Raw genomic sequence first — 24022 nt, 5'->3', positions numbered from 1 at the left:
CTGCCCAAATACATGGATGGAGTTCAGTCAGTCCTACTGGTTGTATTATTCTGTCTTTCTTTGGGAGAAGAGGGTTTAAAAAAAATGCCTCAGATAGGTCTCAAGAAGGGAAAACTGTCTTCCTTGATGGCATCAGTCACACTCACAGCATTCCTCTGGAAAGGCAAAAGGTTGGGTCACAGCCCCAGCTGTGAGAAGCAGACACCCGTATTTTTCTTCCAACACATGTATGAAGTTTTAGTTTGAAAACTTGCTGGCCCAGTGGAACTTGCTGAGCTGATGGCTGGGTTGTGAGCCAGCCAGCTCTGGTGGGGGAAAGCTGTCAGGAGTTCTATCTTTGTGTGGTGTGAGGGAAATGGAACCTGGACTGTAGGAGTCTGGGAGCTGTCTGAGAACAGGAGTTGGGCAAAAATTCACTAGTTGAATATATGAAAAAAATCAGACGTTTTTCATAAATGAAGTCAAGAATGGTGCCTCCCAAGTTCTGCCTCACCAGACTTTGTTTACTCAGGCCAAAACCCAACAAAGCCCAAGGTTTCTATAGCAGTGTTATTGCTCACCACAGGCATTCAAACTTTATTTGATTTGAAAATCAAGTTTTGTGTCCATATCTTTACCTTCTGAGTTTTGGATTTCTAGGTATCCATCTTTCTCTTTCTCACCTGCATCTATGAAGGTAACAGATTATCCTTTCAAAAGAAAAGCTGTGAGTTCTAACAATGCAATCCAGGAGTTGCATCTTTAGGAGATGATCTTACAATATGAGACCTGCAACAGAACTGTGAGCATCATGTTGTGGGGGGAGGATAATGGCTGCCTCTTGCGCTGGATAAGGATTGACAGAGTTACAGATTTTAAAGATCCTTGGCTGAATCTTTAATAAATGAAGCAATAGGCTTTATTTTGCCACAGTTTGCACCTGCAGACGGAGACAAGCAGCTGTGTGAGGGACCATGGTGCTTTGTGTGTGGAGAGAGCTGTGTTTCTGTGAGCAGTGATTTTTGCCCACACATGCCCTGTGTATTTCAGGACTGTCAGATGTGTGCATTTTTGTGATGCCCATGCACTGACTCTTCTTTGCTATATGGAATCTCTTCCTTGGCTGACAGTGATTAAATAGGGGAGCAAAGAGGCTATTGAGGAGGCCCCTATGTTGAAGCCTAGAATGACAGAGGTCTATGTGGTGTAACACAGGGGTTTTTAATATTTGACAGGCATATAGGAGTACATTGCATGATTCTTCATTGGTATGCACCATCCTTGATTAAATTTGCTACTGAGGAGGTGAATTTAATGCCTTTGCAAAAGAGACTCAAGCAGAAGCAGAGCACAGCTCTGAATGTCTTGTCAGTTCAAATTGATTGCTGAGTCCTGGAACTGAAGCAATGCAGTAACTGAAAAATTAATCAATTAAAATGGAATATCATTTGGCTCCTAATCAAAAAGCCAGTGGCCTGATATTTTCAAGTCTTCACTGACAAATACCCAATAAGTTTTTCTACTATTAAAAGACAGTTGCATGCCACAGGGCTGAATGCAGGGCATAGAACATATCTGAGTGAAGAAGGTCTTGTGCAGAAGGACTAATTTTTGTAATAAGTCACGGATGCATATGCAGCATCACTATTGTCATTACAGAAAGAGCACCAGTACAGTCCCTGAGGAGAGATTTCTTGGCTTTGAACCTTATAAAAACAAGTCTGTATAGAAAGCTGAAGGTCATCTTGAGCTTCTCTAAGAAAAAAGGTCATATTCAATAGCAGCATGAAGAGTTATAGTAAGTTACTCTCTTAAATGTCTGTTTTGTTGTTGTTTTACAGAGAAGTTGCATTTCCATATTGGGCCTGGTCAACTCCCAACCCATGGGTCCTGCCAACATCCTTTCTGGGTGATGTTTAAAAGCTAATTGAGAAAGAGCTGTGTGGGGCATCATGGTGAATTACCTGACTCATCAAGGTTGTATCCTACCCAGCTGTTATTTTGTAAGAAGACAAGCAGTGTGCAGGCTCTGGACCAGACTCCAGGAGCACCATGGCGCCCCAGCCAGCACAAAGGCAGGAGCATGGCTCCCTGAGGCTTGGTCTGCAGGATGTGCTGGGCTTCCCAGCTGTCTGGTGCAGCTTTCTGTGAGAGGCTGTATGTAACAGGATCTATCTGGTGATTAACATGGGGTGAGAGGAGAGAGTTTGGTAGAGGGTTGGTTAACATACAAAATCATGTCTCTGTGAGCAACACTAGCAAAAAGATGCTAGGGAAAAATCCATCCATGGGGAGCAATTCCCATCTCCTGCTGTGGGGTTTGTCTTTGGTGGCGCTGTGAAATGTCCCCTTGTCTTCCTGGTTCAGCAGTGCATGTGCACAGCTGTTCTGTAGAGTGTGAATGTTGGCTAGTTGCAAAACCACACTATTTTATTCTTAATCTTCTAATCTCTGTCTCTTGAGGGTGAATGATTAAAAAGGTAGTTTGCCCTCCTTTCTCTAGCCTTAGTGAAGAGCTAAGCACCATGATCTTGAAAGCAAAGAAAATGAAGCCCAAGCTTAACATAATTAAAGACTTCAATGCTCTGGGTGAGCAGTGCCTGCCCATCAGTGCTAGCTGACCTCTGCTCATCTCTTAGATACCTCGTGCATTGCTGACTACATTAGCAGCTTATGAGTTTTAAAGTTGTTTTCTCCTTCCCTGTAAAAATATCTGTGGCAGCATCTGTCACTCTAGACAGCTGTGATTCCCTGGGAGGAAAAGGCTGAATGTAGGTCACTTGAGTTCAAAGGGAATAGATGAGTACAACAGCATAGGAGGGACACACACATTGTGTCTGTGCAGACAGCCTAGGTAGGGCAGTAGGGAGACATTTTTGTGACTGATATGGTTAATGAAGACCTACATCACCCTCACTTGAGCTGTCTTACTGGCTTCATAGGTAACCATGAGGACATCTGTACCCACCATGTCCAACACATGAGGGAATAATGTGTCAGTCTGGTCTGATACAGATGCTATAAATCAGGGGTTGGGTAATGTCTAGACAGCCACTGAGCTATCAGAAGACAAATAACAAAATGTGCCTTTTTCTTTTTCTGTTAATAATTGAAAATAAATTGGAAAGCAGGGATATTTTTTACATATTTAAATGTCTGGGATATTTCTTCAGAAGAAAAAGTGCAATTTTTCTGTAGTACCTTTTTCTAAAGGACCTCAAACACACTTTTACAAACTGTGTATGTCTAACCTTTAGCAGAGCAGTGTTCCTATATGCAGCAAGTAACCTTGATGGCTTTTGCAAATGAGGTTTTCTGTGTGATACTAAGTAGATGTCTGAATGCAGAAAGCTTCATGTCCATGTGACTGTCATTTCTCTGTACAAAATTGTCATTCCCAGAGGCACTGTATCCTCAGCTGCCCACTGGGTTTCTGACAATGCTGCTGTTTTGGTGGGAGTGCCAGCTGAACCTCCAAGTCCCTTAGATATTCAAAGGGTGTGCTGTCATGTCTGCCTTCTCCCTGCTACCAGATGTTGTCATGGATATTTACGGCTAGAGAAAGGTATGCCTGGAAAACAAGTGCTGTTTCAGGGAAAAACAACGCCACAGACTTCACACTCCTCTCTCATGCTAATATTCAGTAATTTTTAAGGCCACCCCCTAACTATTTTTCAGGGTTTATTCACATTTTTTTTCTTCTGGAGATAAATATAAAACCATAAAGGTTTCTATCTGCAAAAATGACTGTGTTCAAGTTACAATAAAATTTCCCAAATAGGGAAAAAATGGCTTTACTCCAGGGAATGAAATTTAAGTTCACATAAACATAGAAGCCAGATATATCTGTGCCTGGGCATGTGGATATTTTTTAAAAATCAATATATATGAATGCCATAAATATATTAAAACCAAAAACTAATATAATTTTTCAGTTTTGCATAATGAACATCTGTGTCCATTATTACTTCAAACTGAGGCAAATAGGCCTTGAAAACTGCCTCACCTTATCTAGTGTCTGGTTTTCCATGATTCTGAGCAGGCTCATTTCCTCAGGACTGTTTGGAAGAGAGAGCCCTCCAGCATCTGACTTTGAAGCTCTTTTGGCTTCCACTGCTTTGCTTTATTCAACATTCCTAGAAACAAAAGACTATAAGGATGTCCTGGGGAATCATATCCCCTCCCTCCAGTCATGGTCAATGTCTTCCTGCCTCTGGGCAGCTAGGCCAGAAAACATTGCAGGATCCAGCCCTTGCTGACTGCTCCAGGTCTATTCAGGATTACAGAGCTGAGTCCAAGATGGATGTACTTTACAGAAGTAATCTCCTAAAATATCTTGTAAATATATGCTATATCTGTCTTGGCCAGCAATAGAGCACGATGCAATAGGAGAAGAGCAGGTTCAAGACCATCTAAAGAACTGGAAGGTGCACAGGTCCATGGGACCTGATGAGATCCATCTGAGGGGACTGGCAGGTGAAGCTGAAAAACCACTTTCTGTCATAGTTGAAAAGTCATGGCAAGCAGGTGATGTTCCAGTGATCAGAGAAACATAACCCCTACTTTCAAAAAGGAAACAAAGGAAGACCAAGGGCACAGATTGCCCAAGGAAGCTGTGGCACCCCCTCCTTGGGAGGGATCAGGGCCAGGTTGGATGGGGCTCTCTCATATAACCATCATGGCAGAAAGCCCCCTGCACTTGTTAGGGCTGCTGTCTTGCAAAATGAGAGACTGATGTGTTCTGTAGTGCTGGTGCTTGTGTATTACTTCTGGCTGTTCCCTGGTTGCCTATCCAGTCTGCTTTGTCTGCCTTTGGGGCCTGGGCAAAGTGATTCCAGGTGCATTTCTTATAGAGGAGGATGTGCAGGATCAGGATGATACATCACAAGAAGGATGCTTCTTCACAGAAGAAGTCAGTTAAGAGATGGCTAAGTGTGGAGGCGTGTAGTGAAATGAGGCATCCAGGTGCCACTAATTGCCAAGCAGTGGGCATGAGCTTGTGTTAAGCCCACCTGTGCCTGATTAGGGCAGGGCCCCCACTGCACATGAGCAGGGTTAGGGGGCCAATAAAAGGTGAGGCTCAAACTCACAGGCTCAGCTCAGTCCTGAGCAAGCCAGCAGAGAGGTCAGTTGCTCTTGGAGCAATAGCACTGATCCAGGCTGGTCAGCCCTGAGGGTGATAGACTCAGAGCACTATTTGTGAGTTTCTGCTGGAACACCTGGTTGGACCTTGGAGCGTTGTACCTTACGAGAGGTTTGTCTTGCAACAGAGGCGGGCTTGCGGAGCAAAGAGACGACTCAATATGAGTTAGCAACAAAGCTTGATTTTATTAAGCAAAGCATTACATTTATATGGTCTTGGAGTCTTCATGGCTCATGTTGATTGGCTGCGTGTAGCTGTCCACACACCAGCTGTCGCGTTGCAGTAGGGTACTGATCATTGTCCTTGTCCTGCTTTGCTGATTGCAGGCATCCTGTTTATAACTTTTAATCTGCCATAACTTGTTGGAAAACGGTGAGGGAAAACTAATGCAACCAATATGATTGATAAACAAGCTTCAACTTTATTGCTCAGTAACTTTTACTTGTATAGTGTTTCTGTGACCACATCCCCACCGCCACACATCAACATAACGTTTTATTGGACACCCGGTGTGTTTACCTGTAGCACAGCGAATCCCTGGCGCAGGTAGCACAGAATTATGGGCTGATCTAATTGGCCCCTCAAACATGGGGTTGGGCATGGCAAGGGGGTCACACCCCCTACCTTTTTGGGAGTATTCGGGAACATTCTCCAACAGTAACTTTCTTCTTCTCAGGGGCTCAGAACTGGTTAAATAAAACTGTTTATGTGCTATGCGATGCTTTCCCATCCTGTTATTCTTCTTTCCTGCTGCCAACTCCCTTATCTTTTGCACATAGCTGATCTTTTAATAACCTTGCAGCTGGGCCTCAAGGCCCTTAGCTCACTCTGGCTAAAGCTATTTAGTCAGGATTGCTCACATGTCTGTTTTCTTCCAAAAAACTTCCAACAGCTAAGGATCATTAGGCAGAGCTCACATGGCTGCCTCAGAGCAAGACTGAGTTCTTAGAAATGAAAGCAAAGAGTTGGGACCGTGGTAGGACAGACACCACCTTTCCATGCACTAAGAAGTTGGATGAGGTAATGGTGTGTGCATCTAGCAGAGGACCACTGCTGGTGATAAACACAGGCAGTAACTTGCTATTGGGTTTTTTTCCTGCTTCTCCTATAAAATTGGAGTTGGAAGGGGCCTTTAAGGGTCATCTAGTCCAGTCCCCTGCAGTGAGCAGGGACATCATTAACTAGACCAGATTGCTCAGAGCCCCATCCAGCCTGGTCTTGAATATTCCCAGAATGGGGCTTCTACCACCTCTCTGGTCAATTTGTTCCAGTGTTTCACCACCTTTATTATAAAAAATTTCTTCCTTAGATCTAGTCTAAAGCTATGCTCCTTTAGTTCAAAATCATTGCACAGGGACTATTTTATTTGTGTTTTAACTGTGTAAAGAACTACAATTGTGGTTGAGGAACAACTCTTTTATGGAACTTCTGTTACAAAATGTCAATAAAAGGTACCACAATTATAAAGAACTCTCCCTGTTCTTTGAGCAGGGCAAGTGCTGACAGAGGAGCTCAGAAACTCACTAAGAGGCCTCCATTGCCCAATGCATAGAGTTTCTCCAGTGCATTTGCTCTGGTTTTAGTGGCTGTTTGCACGATGCTGGATCTGACTTGCATGTATCTGGTGGCAGTGACAATCCACAAAGATGAGTGACACTGTCTATATCATAGTGTTGCTACTTTACAAGTGATCAGGCCTAGAGGAGTATCACTATGCTAGTTGTTAAACAAGGCTTTCAAGTTTTTATAGCTGTGCATGGCATTAATTCCTTTCCCTCAGTCCCCTGCTTACAAAGACAATTTCACCAGTCAAGCAATTTCTGGTTTCTTGACCCATGTCAAAACACAAGTAAGAATGTGCTTTCAACAGCAGAAGCTCAGTGCATTCTGTCATTGAAAGGGAAAAGAATGTGAAAATGAGAAATGGGGACGTAAGATCAGAAGTTTTATGGTATTTCCTGAAATTTTGGTGTGTGAATTTTGTTGGAGGTCTTAGCTATGTTTGAGACAAACCTTAATTTGTGTGAACTGCTTTGCTAATGCCTAGCACATTTCCAGTGCCTGTTCATCTTTATTTCTGCTTTCATGTGGCAATAATTTTTTGATCTATCACAGAGTATCAGTCTGAAGAAACTGAGCTCTTCTGATCCCCTAACTTCCAACTTGTAGTTCCAGCCTCAAGCCTGAGTGTGCAGGGTGTGTAACTACATAGAGAACTGTCCTATTGATGTTGTAAAAGTCTTGACTCTGCACTGAGCTTTATATACTGTACCTTTAATATACTCTAAGCTCATGTGTGCTTATATTGACTTCTTCCTGAAGTGAGAGTTGTTAACGTGAAGATAGAAGAAAGAGGGGGTGGATGTCAGTCTGCTTTCCTCAGAGGGTTTGGCAGGAGACTGACTACTTATTTCATTGAGAACCTGTGCTGCTCCTATCAGCTATGTTTTGAATTAACTGTGATAAATGTAGCAAAACATTTATATTAAAAAAAAAAAAAAAAAAGAATCTGATAAACCAAGTCAGTCCTTAAAGATAAGCTTTGTATTTGCTTTGCCAGGCTTGTTCATAGCTATCTGGGCTCCTCTATGGCTGGTATTTGCCTTTCTCTTTTTATCTGATTTTGCTGTTGCATGGTTTGTAATGAGCTGTGATATCTAGGGCTTCTCTGAGAAGCTGCAACCTTGCTGTTTCTGCCATGTTGTGCATAAGCACAGACCTGATGAACTGTAGAGGTCCACAGTCCCCTTATTGAAATGTATTTATTGTTTTCAGACTTTTTTTTGTGTGTGTGTTGAAATAATTGATTGCTAATCCTTTCCCCCAACATGTCTGACATTTTTGCTGGATTTTCTATGAATATGACAAACATACCCTCTCTCAATATCCAAGGTACTTACCAAAATACTGAATAGTGCTGGATCCAGAACAACCCCCTGAGACTATCTCTCACCACATCCCCTCTGCTCCCACAGTGAACTGCAGTGAATTCTGCTCTATCAGTGGCTTTCTGACCAATCTCACCCATTCCACAGGAGTTTCATCTAGACTACTGTAGCTGGCTAATGACAATGTCTTACCAGACCCTATCAAAAACCTTACCAAAGTAATTATGTACCTATCTTCTGCTTCTCTACACCCTTAGGACTGATTACTCCATCAAGGGAGAAAATTTGGTTGGTTTGACATGATGCAGTGTTGACAAGTTTCAGTTGGCTCCTATTTATTACCTTGTTATCTCCTTGCTGCTCACAGATCAGTCGTTTGATTACTTGTTGATTACCTGCTGATTAACTGTCTTTCTGCAAGCGAAGCTTGGCCCTCTGAGCTGTCACCCCTTCAATCCTCCCTTCTCCCTCTTTGAGATAAAAATGAGGAATATTCTTAACTGACAATGAGTTCTCAGTGCTCTTTTACCATTTCTTAAATTCGATGTGTGAGTAATGTGAGAACTGCAGTATCTGGAGTAATGACCCCTAGCTGTTCATATTTAAATGTGTCATGGCCCTGAGGGCACCAATGCCCTTTCCTGTCCCTGCCCACTCCCCACACCTGCTCCAACCCCCTGCCCATGGCCCAGGACCCCATGTCAGACCCCTGGGGCTTCTTCCACCCTGCCCATGGCCCAGGGCTGACAGACCACAGGCAGTGAAGCTCCATCACCCTTCAGCACTTCCCTGCCCCACCACGGCCTTGCCAGGATGGACCCACATCCTGGCCTGTCCCTATGGAGGTGCCAGATGCCCATGGCTGGGGCTGTCCTGGTGGCCCCTCAGCTTCCCTGCTCTTGGCTGGGGTGTGGGATGCTCCATGGAATGGTCCATGGGATGGTCTGTGGCCATGGGGAGCCCCTGGGCCATGTAGTGCTTTAACAAAATGGCTCCTGAAGGCCTGTCACTGCTTCCAGCATTTTGCAAGACACTCCTGGAATACAACCCAAAACCAGCTGTTGCTTTTCCAGGGCTTGGGAAGACAGATAACTAGCAAAGGGCAAGTGAATGACTGCAAAATATTAAAGGCACATGATAAGCAGGACTTCGGTACAAATAAGTGTTTTCTAGGGCAAAAGGAAACAGAAAAATGTAAGCTAAGTCTGACAGAACTCCTAGTGTGAATTCAAGGATTAAAACTTTTCAATTTTTAGAAGTATGAAAGCAGTCATTTTCCTCATTGCATTGAAAATAAAATTTCAAGGGAGATTGTAGGCAGCAGGCTGTGAAAGCAGCCAGCCAGAGAGCTGAGCCCTTACCCTGACCCTGCAATGTTCCTGACCAGTGCTGTGGTGGTGGGCACTGAGGGGTGCAGGTGGTGGCAGGGGGACAGGGGACATCCTTTGCCAAGGGGTAGTGACGGGGTGGGGGTGTCCCTCCCCAAGGAGCAACAGCACAGAGCTCCAGCTGCCTGGTGGGGTAGAATGGGGGCAGCTTTAGCTGCTGAAGAGTGCACATGTGAGTCTTGCAGTAGAAGTAAATTCCTATGCAGCAATTTTTCTGTGCACTATTTAATTAAGTTTCCCTGTGTTGAAAAAGTGGTGTTATTTTATATGAAATTATGTTTTCTGGTTTTTGCGTGATAAGGCAAATCTGAGCACCAGGCTGACCTTAGCTGCATCAGGCATAATTTTATAGGCCACCTACATTTTTTTTTTCTCAATTAATCTTCTCTCCAAGTGAAATTGTCCTAACCTTTAATTTCTATTCATCCTCTATTAGCTTCCCATGTTTAACAAAACATGTGCTCTGGCCATGGCTGCTGAAGTGTCACTGATTCTGTGTAACAGTGATGATTTTGGTTTTCTCTGTCCCATTTTCAGTGCACTTGGTTTGCTCTGTTTCCTATCTCAGCTGACCAAGAGCAGGGTTTCACTGAGCTGTCCATGGAGACATTCAGATGTGTAATTCGTATGGTCATGGCTCGTTTGAAATCCATCAGTGTGCACGAGTAGTTCAATTTGTTTCTTCTAATATTCATTATCTTGCAGTTGTCTATGCTGAATTTCATTTACCATCATCTTACCAAACTACATAATTCTCCTAGGGCTGTCTGCTCTGCAGGGCAGCCTTTCTTAGAGGAAGGTGCAGAGATGTTTATTCTAAGTTCTCTCTTGCTTAAGAAGTTTGCTGCAGTGCTGGGTCTCTTGGGTTGCTTCCTATCTGACTAAGATTTCTCACCCCAAACACTGTGTGGTATTGGGAACCTGACCCTGCTGGAAGTTTTAAAGGGAGCCACATACCAGAGGGAGAAACATGATCAAGACTAGTATTAGAAGGTATCCAAACTATTTTGCACAGAAGAAATATTTTGATCTGGGAATTTTCCAGCACTTTTGATGAGATGTGGGTGTGGCAGAGTCTGACTTTTCCAGCAGTTTTAGGGAGCTCCAGCAATCCTTTACACAAGGCTGAATGCATTTTATGGCTTCTTTATTATTTGGTTTATCAAATGGCTACCACGGACAATTTGTTAAACTACTTTTACTGTATAAATAATTCTGATTGCTTTATAAGATGACAATTTACAGTTTCTAGGTTGTTTCCAACCAAAATCTCGTATGTGAGGGCTGAGCATGGGCTAGAACTGTGCCTGTCATCCATTTCCAGTGGCCCTAGTGAGTAGTCTTTGGGTGCTGGCATTGCAGTGACTGTGTGGCCTAGGAAAGCTAGAGGAAAATTAGAGGGAGATGGGCAATGGATTCAAAATAAAGCACAGGAAGTTCCACCTCAATATGAGGAAGAATTTCTTTACTGTGAGGGCTATAGAGCCCTGGAACAGGCTCCCCAGAGAGGCTGTGGACTCTCCTTCTCTGGAGACTTTCCTGATCTGTCTGGATGCATATCTGAATGACCTGCCCTAGATTTGGTCCTGCTCTGCCAGGGGGGTTGGACTTGATGACCTTCAGAGGTCCCTTCCAACACATGAATTTCTGTGATTCTGTGAGAGAGATCCTAAGGTCTTTTAGCTTTTGTGTGGGACTGGGGACAGTTGCATGCAGTTTCCAACTTTACCACAGGCTTCTGTGAGACTGGGCAAAACAGAGCAGGGAACCTGTTAAAATGCCTCTGGTTTGTATGTGATAGTGATTGTCAAAAGGCTGAAACTGGTTTTTCCTCAAAATCCTGTGTTTCAGTCACATTGGCTGGAAGCTGCTCTCAAACATGCATTGCCTGGAAGGGTTTCCAAATGCCTGCAGTCTTGCACATTCTGTGTAACAGGTTCTAAAGGGAATTTGGCTGTGCCTGTACTGTCAGGAACAGAAGCTTTCATCCCAAGCTCAATCGGTAAGGACGGCAATGCTTGCAATTTTCCCCAGATTTCCAATTATAACACCTTGTCTATGAGGGTTTCTTGTTTTCCTTTCCAAGCTCTTGCCTGTCCTGCCTTCTCCCATACCTGAGCCCCTTCCAGGTGTGTGACAAGCAACCTGCCTTCGCATACACATCTGAACTTAATCCCTGTGTCTGAACATGAGTTGGCTGCTCCTCCTGATGCTCTGATGCTTGTCTCTGTTCTAGATGACAAGGGCTCCCCAAGGAGAGAAGAACAGCCGGAAGGGTTTTGATGAAAAGGCTTACTTGTCCTCAAAGCTACTGAAGGCTGGAGAAGACCCATACCGCCAGCATGCTTTTAATCAGCTGGAGAGTGACAAACTGGGGAGCGATCGGCCCATTCGGGACACCAGGCACTACAGGTACTGTGCAGCCCTTGCTCCAAGCTATGGCTGCTCTATGGCTGCTGCTTGGTGTGGGGAGTCCGCTGCCATCCTATGTTGTTCTGCAATGTTAACAAAGGGTGGTTTGGGTTTTTCTATGCCAATGTTTGTCAATTACTTCACTGTATTTCATTTTTATTCTGGAAAGGGCTCAAATACACAGAGACCCCTGACTAATTAACTCCCCCCATCTTGTTGATTTTCTAGCATCTCTTCTCTCAGTTCCAAGCATTGTCTTGCTGCTTCAGCATAGCTTCTCCACTGCAATGCAAATTGCACATCTAACAGTAGGTTTTTTGCACACTCATGGCTTTCAGCAACCTTCTGTCCTGGCTGCAAAGTAAACCATTCTTGCAGCCTGGCTTTACTCTTGTGCTCCTCACCTGCAGCACCCTGGCTGTCTGAAGTTGGTTTGGTGCCTTCTTTTCAGCATGAGCATTATGGTTTCAGTAAACACTACTAGGGTAGGGGTGAAACTGATGTATGAATACAGTGAATATTACATGGCTTGCAGAGTGCTCATGATTCTGATCTTGCTTCACTGGGGGTGAATTTATTCTGCAGACTAAAAGTGCTTAGGTAACTCTTTTGTAATTTCTAGACTGCAAAAAGAAAATGTAACCTGGAAACTGCAGGTTTGATAGTGATAGGATTTTATTTTTTTTAATCCATTGCCTACTGCAATGGAGAAAAAATCGAAGTAAACTAACCATGAAATGGTTGCCTATCATGGCTGGAACTTAGACCCTACCTAGGGTTGCGAAGCAACACTTCATAGCTGCTGGGAATGGGAAACCAGGTGTCTAATTTGATTGAAGCTGTGAAAGGGATGTCAGGAGACACGGAATTTTGTGAGCCTTCCAGCTCTGACAGATGTCAGGGTGCTTTGTGAATGCAAGCAACTGTGAGATGAGAGACTTGTGCTCCTGTTCCCCAGCATAATGCTTGGGATTTGCTTCTTAGTGACACAGAGGCAGCAGTGCCATGCCCTGTGTTACTGACAAGTCTTCCTGCCATGCAGAATTGCTGTTTTCTGTTAATCTACGATCATGTTCTGGACTAAAACCAGCTCACGTCAAAGGTGAGTTACTGTTTATTTTGATCTGTAGTCGCATGCAGAGCAAGCTCTTTGTGTAAAGCCTCACCGGTGCACTTCAGTCTGAAGAACTTTGGCCTTGTCCTCTGTGAGTCTGTAATGACGCTGAGTTCTTGGGAAGACTTGCCCAAATAACACATATATCAATCTCTGCTGCTTTGCTACTTCCTGTTGAATTAATACATTTTATATACATTACATCATGGAGTCATTTTGAAACAATTATAAATGTGGTATGTCTCCTGTCTGGTCTTGGGTTTTCCACTTCAATCTTTTTTTAGGATGTGTTTATATGTTTGAAAATTGCTGTATGAAGCTGCTGTCCCCTTAATAAAATATTGCAGTGGAAAAGTCATCAACCAGTAGGTTTGAATGTGATGATAAAAACAGTAAAACTTTAGTAATAGCTATAAAATAATAATAAGTAAATGTGGAATATAAGTAGTGGCTCTAAGAACTGAATTATATTCCCTCCTGGAATGGATTCTGTCCATGCAGGGCCTTGAGTTGTTACAAACTGTAGGTCATGATTTCATGTGGGCTCTTCATCAGACAGGGAGTGCACACTGACTGCTGGAAGTAAAGAAGATGTACACTTTGCAGATCAGCCCAAATCTGCCATTCCTAGGATCTGCCAGAATTGGATCTAGAATCCACATCTATGAGTTGTTCTCCTCCAAGAATCCTTGTTCTCCATAGGGTATGAGCAGCCCTGGTATGAGCTGATCATAAATCAAGCCTTAGTTCTAAGTATGAATATATGTACTTTATATGTATGTACTATATATGTACTATATATGGACATTGCAAAGTCCAATGAGAAGATGAGAGGTATTGCTTTCCATTGCCATCTGAGGGATCAGCTCCCTGATGCAGTTCCCAGCACTACCTCATGTTTTACTTTCTGTAAAGCCTGATGTCCAAAGAATTGGAAGTGCTTTATGCAACGATGCCTGAGTGTACCCACTGTATGCATCCTTAGCATGTGCATGTCCTATGCATGAATAAACAAGATTTTACATGAATTGTAGGATTTACATGCATTCAGGGACTAGTGTCCACAATATTGAACCCTGGATTCTCCAAGAAACCCATGTGCTCTCCTCAGCATGCAGCATCATAAGTGTAGGTATCACAGCCTCAAAACTTCGCCCTTCAGTGGGCCCAGTTCTTTTTAAGCTCTGTTAACCTTGGTGCAGGGGCTGCTGAGGCATCCCTTGGTGCAGCTCAGCTGAGGTGTTTCTGCTTTTAAGAGCAACAGGGCTGGTGAAGGGACTCCAGCACAAGTCCTGTGAGGAAGGGCTGAGGGAGCTGGGGGTGTTCAGTCTGGAGAAGAGGAGGCTCAGGGGAGACCTCATCACTCTCTACAACTCCCTGAAAAGAGGTTGGAGCCAGGGGGAGGTTGGGCTTTTCTCCCAAGCAGCCATCAGTAAGACAAGACTTAAGCTCTGCCAGGGGACATTTAGGTTGGATATTAGGAGAAAATTCTTTACAGAGAGCGTGATCAGGCATTGGAATGGACTGCCCAAGGAGGTGGTAGATTCTCCGTCCCTGGAGGTTTTTAAAAAGAGATTGATGTGGCACTCAGTGCCATGGTCTGAGAGCCACAGTGGCAGTGGATTAAAAGTTGGACTTGATGATCTCAGAGGTCCTTTCCAACACAGCTGATTCTGCTAATAATCTGTGATTCTGTGATATTATTCTCTTGTCCTTTAGAAATTCTAGGTATGTTGCTGCAGTAGCTGCAGCTGGGTGATGTTTGACTTCCACTCCTGCTCTCCCCTGTTACAGGTGCACTTCTCTACACTATGACACGGACTTGCCAGCCACCAGCCTCATCATCACCTTCCACAACGAGGCACGTTCCACCCTGCTCCGCACGGTGAAGAGGTGAGTTCAGCAAAGGCTTCTGGGCCCAACCAATGGTGCTTGGATGGGCACGGGTGGAGAGTCAGGCATTTTCCAGCAGGTAGACAAGCAAGGTGGTGGCAGTCCTTGTGACCTGCTCTCAAGCTGGCCCACCAGGACAGGTCAAGAGTTGAATTGGCAGTGTGGGCATTTCTTCAAAGACAGAACATATCTGCAGTTAGTTGCTATACATATATATATATATATATATAGCCCCTGTAGGGACAATCATGAGCAGCAGGGAAGAAGCTGCTGGGCCTGCATCCACTGATGGGAACTGTTTGTATGGCTTGGTTTGGAAAAAAGAGCTGGGACCAAAGGGTACGCTGTGGGCTGCTAGAAGCAGAGCAGAGGGGCTTGGGAGGGACTGCTTTTCATAAATGGGAATAAGCAGCCAGCATCCTTCTAGGGAATGTGTTATAGGAGCTGGAGCTGGCTCAGTGAGAGCCTCTCTCAGTGAGAGAGGAGGGGGCACAGCTCACAAATCCTACAAGCAGAAGGTGATAAACTTGAAGTCTCGTGGAGATCAAGCCCTATCTGTCTGAGCTGGTGCTCAGTGTCAGTTGCAAGTAAACAGCTGCTGAAACTGATGGCCCAGCAGATCCTCCCCAGGGCTTTGTGCAAAGCCCCTGGTGAAGCTGCTGGACACTTGCTATCTTGTACCCGTGTATCCTCAGATCATCAGCAGTGGACAAATCTAACCAAGTGAATATGTGGCACAGGGCCTGTCAGCATCCCCAAGTAGATTGGAGTCTGCAGTTATCTGTACCACAAAACAATGTTGCAGCTGCTCCTTCCCTTTCCTGTCATCCCTGCAGAACCCAGGAAGGTTCTTTTCCTTTTAATTTTTACATTTAAAAATGCCCTCTGCCCTCTCTGACTTATCAAGTAATTTCTCAAGGGGTCTATGAAGCCTGCAGACAGGTCCAGGAACAGCCTGTGGATGCTGAAGGAAGAATGAATTGTTCAGGTAGAAGGTTTTGCTGATGGTATCACTAACAGAAGTGCATTATTTATCATCACCACTTCTTCCTCTGTCAGATCCTGTGGGCTTAGAGAACCATGTTCTGTGAATAAATAACAGACTTTTTCATGCTGGCCTCATGGCTTGGAGGCTGAGTTTCTGTCTGCCAGGTTTGGTGCTACTGTGCTTCCAGGGACTTGTATGGATTGCATTAGCACATTTTTCCTTTTTTACCTCTATTACATAATTCCATTTGAAGCATAAAATGAGTTCTACAGAACCACTGTTCAAAAAATGAGCAGATTTGTTTGGAACCACAGTGCTGCCAGGGCAATGTCAAGTTTCTGCCTATTACATCATAGGTCAGACAGTAAATGGCTCAGTGCTCAACAGTCATGGTAGTAGGATCCTTAAGAACATCTTAAAGCAGCCAATCAAATAGCCAGATGCTATCATAGTTAAAATGAAGAGACGGTGGCATTCAGGGTGACAATAAAGCACAGAGAAACTGATATCCACATCTTATGGAGGTGATGTATATTAATAAGCAGATAAGTGTTGCCAATGCATTAACAGGCCAGGCTTGCTCAAAGCAAGGGTGCTCAATGAGTGTGGGTGGTCAGGAGAATTCCTGGTCAGTTTTTAGTGTCTCCAAGGATGGAGGCTCTGGAACCTCACTGAGAATTCTCTTCTCAAGGCTAAACAGCTCCAACTTTTCCAACCTCATCTCATATGTCCAAGTCTCTTATTATTTTAGTGGTCTTGCACTTGACCTGCTTCAGCATGCATCCTTTTTTCTCATCCTGGGAAGCCAAAAACTTGATACAGACCTCAAAATATGGTATTACCAGTGTCTCAGATGTGGCCTACTGTGATCTAGAGCCCCCAACAAAGGCCTTGCAAAATGGATGACCCTTCTGTTCAAATTGCTCCCTGCAACCTTCCTTCCAGGGGAGAGTGCTGCTGGGATTGCTGGCTGCACTCTGCTGGGAGAGGGGGGGTGGATGGCATTTCCTCCCAGACCCCTTCCTACAACTGGAGTCTTCATTGCCAAATGGCTTGCAGCCAGTGCATGGGATTGATTTACAACTTGCTTACATCAAGTGTCAGAAGTGTCCATGATTTATCCCTGTCTGAGAAGAGATCCCACAGGTTGAATTCTTCTTGTGCTCTACAGGATTTGCAGTGTCATGCAGCCAAGCCCAGGGCAGTAGTCTTGTCCCTGAGACATGGGATGTTTGACATCCAGACACAGAGGTGAAGGCTCTGGTCATGGCTGCACTGCTAGAAGAGTTACAGGGCTGAGTCAGGCTTGGATTTTGACACTGATTTTATAGAGGGTATTGCAGACATCACAGCACTCTTCAGGGCTTCTGCTGTAACCTGAGTCCTGAATTTCAGCAAAACACGTCTGAATGTGCTAGGCTGAGTTACTGCTGTGTGTGTAATTGTTGCTCAATTCACATGCACAGTCAGTGCACCACATGCTATGTAATTATTCCTTTGTAGATGTCAAGTATCAAAGGACAGGACTGTTCTTTTTGGTTTATGACCTGGCTGTGAGGCTGTAGAGAACCACAGTAACACTAAGCAACAGGAGGCATAAAATTGCACTGCTTGCTTACCTGGCTGGTCAGGCTCATTATTTCTATATCCATCAGAGCTTTCTCAAGCCAGGTAGAGCATGATTATTTAGGTTATTAGAATTAACCACTTGAGATGCACCTGGTGAAAGTTAAATATGATTTGACTTATTATGGGCTTTTTCCCTAGTTTACTTATAATTATAGTATGAGGATGATGTAAGAGAAGTGGGGTAGAAGAGGACTACTGATAGAAATGAGCAGCACTAGGAGTAAGACAGCACTCAGAGGCCAAATCTTTAGAGGCAAGTAGAATATGCAGTACTGGTTGAAGTTTTCATACTGGAGATCTTTGCAGGCCTAGTTGGTGAGTGCCTGAATTTGGGTACTCAAAATCAGCTGTAAAACTTTGTGTAATTCTAGGAAGAAATATATGAAAAGGGTGCTGGCACTAAAGTAATCTTAAATTAAAAGCAGAGTGAGCCTAAATGCACTCTTCTGAAACAGGGGTGATCTTACTGTGCCATTCTTACAGCTGTGAAGTGGCAATGCTGGTACCAAAAGGTTTCAGGATGTGACCCAAGGATGAGATGCCCACATTGCAGTTTGATTCAGGGCAATCCAAATGTGACAGCTGTAGGGGCCAGATCCTGATCTGCAGCCCCTTCTTCCTAACTGCACCTGCACGTGTCCACACACCTGGACTCGCACAAGCATTTTTGGCAACTCAGCAGTTGCCAAGCTCTCCCTGCTCCTCCTGGGATCTCTGCTGCTGGGTGGCAGCAATGGGAGACAAGGAGTGGCAGAAATACTTGTGTATGAGGGAGAGGGGAACACAAAGGAGTGACTGTGGGGAGCAATAACTTCTTCCCTGCAGCACCCTGTTGCTTGTCCCTCTTGGTCCCCAGAGGCAGCATGGGCTGCATGTCTGCCTGCTGCTGCTGCCACTTTTCCATCCTAGGTAGAGACAGCAGGCAGCTGGAGCTGCCAGAGGGACCAGGCCAGTACTGATCCAGATCCTACTGGTCACATGCAGGGAGTTCCTTCAGACAAATTTGTTTTCAGTGCAGAGGGAGACAGTTGCTTAAAATTACCCAGCAAGAAACTAAGAAGGAGAGTAAGGAAAAAATAGGAAATAGATAATTCACTAGAACCTGTAAAAATACCAGTTCAAATGGCTTGTTGTTGGCATCCTCGGTCCTGCTGGAGATGTGTGTCAGTCAAGAGCTCCTTGCATGCATGATTTCTTTTCCAATACAGGACATAGCTGTCAGTCTCATCCCAGTTACTTGCTTGGCACTCTCCCTCAGAAATAGCTGTCAATCAAAAGGCACTTAGTGTGACTGATATCATTAAGTGATACCATCACTTCTTCTGCAGTGACCATTCTTGCAGAAGGAAAAATTGACTATTTTGTTGTCTGGTCCCTTTCTTTCTCTTTAGCTTGATTTCAGTCAGTATTGTGGGTACTGTTTGCCTTTGGTGCAAATGTAAAGGTGAACAGTCAGGCTCAAAGTCAATGGACCTGAACAGCTGTCAGTGGCTTGGTGCCTACGCAGAGAGCCTATATAAATTTTCATTAAAAGGATGCTGCTGTAATACTACAGAATTTGGTATGGCAGCTCATTACAATGGCAATTTAAATAATGGCAAGAAAGGAGATTATTTTAGAGCAAAGTAAAAAAGAGAGGCTCCCCTGCTAACATCTGGAATAATTGAGAGTTTCTGTGTGCTGATGAGGGATGGGCAGAGCAGCAGAGGAGAAAAACTCATTGACAATGCTGATGTGCTGTCATGTGGCAGAGTAAGGACACTGATACTGGAAGAAGGAAGCTATAGGAAAAGACAAAGGAGGCAGGGAAGCTGAGAGTTGAGGGGAGAACAGTCTCTGTTTCTGCTGTACAAGGCAATTTTCGTTTGGATTTTTAAATTCTAAGGATACATTTTTGCCTAAAGGTAATCTACTGTCGTCCCAGTCTCTGCACCTCACTGAGGGGAAATACTAGGATTGCTGTGTTCATTGTTAAAAAGGCAGACAAGACAAAGTGCAAAGAAGATTAAGTACCTTTTCCAACAATCCACAGCGAATTATTGCAGAGCTATGAGCAGATCTGGGCATTGAACAATGAGCTGTGGACTCCTTGAGGAGTGTTTTCTCTCTATTGGAGAATCAGTGGACAGGTGAGGAAGAAGGAACAAAGTGTTCATTTTTTTCCTCACTTATGTTGAGCAGGAAGACCTGGTACTTGTGGAGAAACTGCAAGCTTTGCTAATGGTCAGTGAGAGGAGGTCTGGAATAATATTTTACAGCCACTATACTTCAGGATGCAGCCTGTCTAGATTGATTATGTTTTGCATTGTGTTTGCATAGGCAAGAATTTCAGTTCAAGGCAATCTTGTCTGTAAAATATGCAGATGATGGCTATGCTAGGAGAGGCTGCACTTAAAAATGCAGAGAGGAACCTCCCCCACCTCCCACCCCACCGTGCTTGAAGACTTAGAGATATGTGAGCCAAGAGAAGCAAATGAGATTCATCTTTGCAAAATGCAAGCTCAGTAATCTAGGGACATATAAAATCAAAATACAAATACTCTTGTATGAAACAGCATAAATCTGAATTACAGTGGGACGTGATACTGAGCAGCTGAGCATTTGGGATTTTGCTGTATGAGACAGCAGAAAACTCTCCCAGACTGAAAAACTTTGGCTCTGTATGCAAAGCCATCAGTGATGCTATTTAGCAAAATTATAATCTTTATTTCTTTACAGCTGTGTTCCTGGGAGTGTAGGATTGCTGTTGTCTATTTCCTGTATGAAACAAACAAACAAACAAAAAAACCCGAAACCATAACCACCTCAGACCACCAACAAAAAAGGCAATGATCTTTCTGCAGAATTGCTCAAAATCAGAAGAGCAGATGCCACCGAAATGAGAGGATTACTAGAGCCAAGAGGACAGTGTTTGCCTCTGTTTTTAGTAGTAAAGTTCACTTGTCTGTCCTTGTCACTGGCATGAATAAATGTGACACAGCAGTCCTGCTGAAGACAATGAGAACCTGCCTGGGCCTAGGAGCACTGGAGAAGAAGGCTTGAAGGGTGCATATGATATGTGGTTGTAGTAGAGCCAGCAGAAGGACTTGAAGAAATATAGCTTTAGAATTCTAAATGAGAGGGACAAAGAGGTCAGAATCAGACTGCTCTGATTCCAGGGTACCAGAGTGCATCAACTTCTGAGGAGGGCAGAATCCCCTCTTCTTGTGCGTGAAAGCCTCTGTGTCCTGCAGATGCAAACCCATGAGCCTGGCAGATGGGAATGGCCACTTTGCTCCCTTGGGGCAAGTGGAGCTCTCCTCTTTGCCTCTCTGTTTGGATGGCATGGAATCTTTTGCTGGTGGCCCCCAAACAAGTTCCACAGTTAGCTCTGTGGCTGTGAGTCCTTGGGAGGCCCATAGCTCTCTGCCATATACCTTTTTTCAGGTGGCTCCCACCAATGAAACTTGGTACAAGGGCAAGATTACCTTTTCCACATTACTGGAGTTTGGTATTCCTTCTGTGATGTGTAGAACACCAGATTTGTGTCACTCCTACTATTATGGCAGCTCACAAAGATTGTAATTTTCCTCCCTGTGTTCCTGCAGCGTCCTGAATCGCACCCCTCCCAGCCTCATCCAGGAGATCATTTTGGTAGATGACTTCAGCTCAGATCGTAAGTATGGACCTATTTCCCTTCTGCTTGTTTCTTCTCTTTGGTTTTCACTCTTTTTGTTTACTCTGTTCAGTCCCCCTCTCTCACAGAAATTTCTTCTTGTCTATATGCAAGAGAAAAAGAGAAGGGAGGAATTTTTTCTGTGTTTAGTTTGTGTCTATGCGTGGCAGAGGCCAGAGCTTCTTCCTTTTTTTTTTTTTTTTTCTTCTTTCCATTGGGTCTTCTCTTTCTGTCATCTTGGAAGTTTTGACCAGGTTACCAGAGATCTGTCTAGTTTCATTATGCACCATTTTGTGAGCTTTTTGGCACAGATGTTTATGTAGCACTGGTGTACATGACCAGAGTAGATAGTCAGAAGCCAAGAGAGAGCAAGAGGATGCAATGCAGCCTACAGAAAATTCCTGCCTGGTATCCTGCAGGCAGACTGGGGCAAAACTGTCTGCCTGCTTCCATGTGTCTGGGATCCTAGGTGTCCCTCTGGGAGGTTGTGGAAAGGATAATGCTTTGGGCAGCTCCATACCTTCTCCTGCAGCTTGGCATAGGGTTGGAGTGTCTTCTGCATGAGTCTCTCCAGACAGGAGCCTCTAGTCCCTTTCTATCTGTACCATTGCTTTTGCTCATGGCTGTTGTGTAGTAGTGGTGAGGTGCTGGGGTAAGAAGACTTCTTGCTTCTCCCATGATGTGCACTAGATTCAAGGACAATCTAGTTGTGTGCCACTGATAATAATTGATAATTACTCCTTCAGAACACTTTACAGATAGCTGAGAATGCCCACCTTGACCTGCTGAGGTAAGAAAGCATTGCTGTTCTGGTTTTGCAGCTAAATACTTACATAGCTTTGGCTTAAAAAAAAAAAAAAAGAAAGGTGGATGCTGAAATTATGGGTTTAACTGAAGACTTTAGAGTGTGATTTGGATAAGAACTGAATTGTACCTAGCTGTTGGAGTTGGATGATTCTGAGCATCTCCAACAAACAGTTCTAAATGTCCCATACTTCATGTCTAGAAATTAATTTCTCAAGTGCCAAAGTATACCAGGTCAAGCTCTGGGACCTGTACTGCACAGGGCTCAGACAGAAACTCCAGTTCAGGCTCCTATGGAAATGCAAATATCTTTTTAAAAGCCCCATCCTATGACAGCTCTCATTGTTCTCATTGGCAGATAGGTATTTGTGGATACTGCTGCTCCCCTAAGGCATCTGCATGGAGGCATTTTAGCATGTTTGAGGTCTGATGCTTTGTTTTAATATCTGCCTTGGTTTCTCCAAAGATAGAGTTAGTAAACTTTGGGAACTAGTTACAATCAGAGTGATGTGCTCCACTCCTGAAGAATGAATGACTTTATAAGGAGTCTCATAGTTACCTGATGTTGTGACTTGGCCAAGATGAGTGTTGCCTTCTCTTGTAGCAGATGTTCAGAAAAATCTTGGTACTCTGTAAATCAGAGCACCTCCTACTTTGCTCAGATGATGCAGCAGCTGCTAAAATGCCCAGTCAAAAGCAGTATTTCAGATAGCATCCTTGAGAATAGAAATGGTCCTGCAGGAACATGCCAAGAGATTCACTTTGGCTAATGACCTTTTCATTCTGCCTAGAGTGCTCAGTCTTTGGGATGACAGTGGGAGAGAGGAAGTAGGAGGTATAAAAAGAAATGAACAATAAGTATGGAAACTGAGGTGAACTTGATGGAGCAAGGGAAAAGTGTAAGTTAGAAATTGCTATTCCTGTGACCTATGCTAGGAGAGGAATAGAGAGAGAGAATAATAAAGAGCTAAAGACTCAGTGCTCATTGGTGCAGCTGGGCTGGAGCTCATGGCTGTTCCTCTCTGTTCTGTTCCTCTGGCCGTGTAAATGAGGGATGGGATGGGCTTCTGGCAAGCTGCCAGCAAAGCCCTCAGCTGGGCATCCCTCTGTTAATGCCATGGTGTCTCCAAGGGAGCACCTCACATCCCTATGGCCTTCAATAAATAAAATCAAGGAGGACCTGCCCTGAGAAAAAGGGTGGGAAATGCCCATATGAGCTGCTGAAGGTCAAGAGAGCAGGTGAGATCACTTTATCTGTGACAGGATTCTCTTTTACTTGGCACTTGGGTGATTTGCCGCCCTGGCTCCCTGTGGTCCCTTCCTTCTTTCCTCAGTGCCAGCACGTGCCCCATTGTCCTTGTGAAATGCTGAGCATGGGAGGATGAAGGCCTGGCTGCTCAGGGTGTTGGGAAACACAGGCTCAGCTGTCTCAGGAGGACAGAAAGCAAGCGATACTCTTTCTTCTGTCTGCTCTTCAGACAACAGGATTAAGGCCGTCGGGCTGATTAATGTGATATTAAGTGAATGCAGAATTTCCCCTCCCATGGAGAAGCAGAAGAACAGTTAATTGGAGCTCTCTGTTGAAGCCAAATAATTCATGCATGTGTGCCAAATGTGTTTTTTGCCTTCCCTAAGCTGAGGATTGCCAGCTCCTTACCAAGATCCCAAAGATCAAGTGTCTGCGCAACACCAGGCGAGAAGGTGAGTGTGGAAAGTACACTTTGTAGGTACAAAGATTTTTCACGTTTTCCCAAGTCAGCTGCTTACATGTTATTTCTTATGATTACAGTTTGGTTTTTTCAGTGTAGGAGTTTCGTGTCCTAGTTTGGAGGCTCTGTGAAGGGAGAACCTGGCTTATCAACTCTCAGGCTTCAGGGCTCTCATTTTGTACTTTAAAGAATGAGAAATGGTGTCCAGAGGCCCTGCCTGGATCAAGGACTGCAGTTTAATCTCTTTCTGAATATAGATGCAGATGTAAGTCTCATCTTTTTAAACTCAGACTGCAAGTAAACAAACCACCTAGGGGATGCGGGAAAGGGAAAAAAATCATATATCTATCTTAAACAGGTAGAATTAAGGAAAGTTATTTCTCATATGTGCATAAATTGTAATGCTGACTTTCCCAGGTG

At 44.2% G+C, this 24022-nt stretch overlaps 1 protein-coding gene across 1 annotated transcript in view; it reads left to right on the top strand.

Moving 5' to 3' along the window:
* The window catches only part of GALNT16 (polypeptide N-acetylgalactosaminyltransferase 16), a 72549-nt gene that overhangs the window by 23442 nt on the left and 25085 nt on the right, over positions 1-24022 (top strand). The window contains exons 2-5 of the mRNA XM_030452567.1: positions 11635-11810; positions 14719-14817; positions 21022-21089; positions 23529-23594. Coding sequence (XP_030308427.1) covers positions 11635-11810; positions 14719-14817; positions 21022-21089; positions 23529-23594 — 409 coding nt within the window. The remainder of the gene's footprint in view (positions 1-11634; positions 11811-14718; positions 14818-21021; positions 21090-23528; positions 23595-24022) is intronic.

Source organism: Calypte anna, chromosome 5A (assembly GCF_003957555.1).
Source record: "Calypte anna isolate BGI_N300 chromosome 5A, bCalAnn1_v1.p, whole genome shotgun sequence".
Lineage (NCBI taxonomy): Eukaryota > Metazoa > Chordata > Aves > Apodiformes > Trochilidae > Calypte > Calypte anna.
This window is presented reverse-complemented; position numbering and strand designations above follow the sequence as displayed.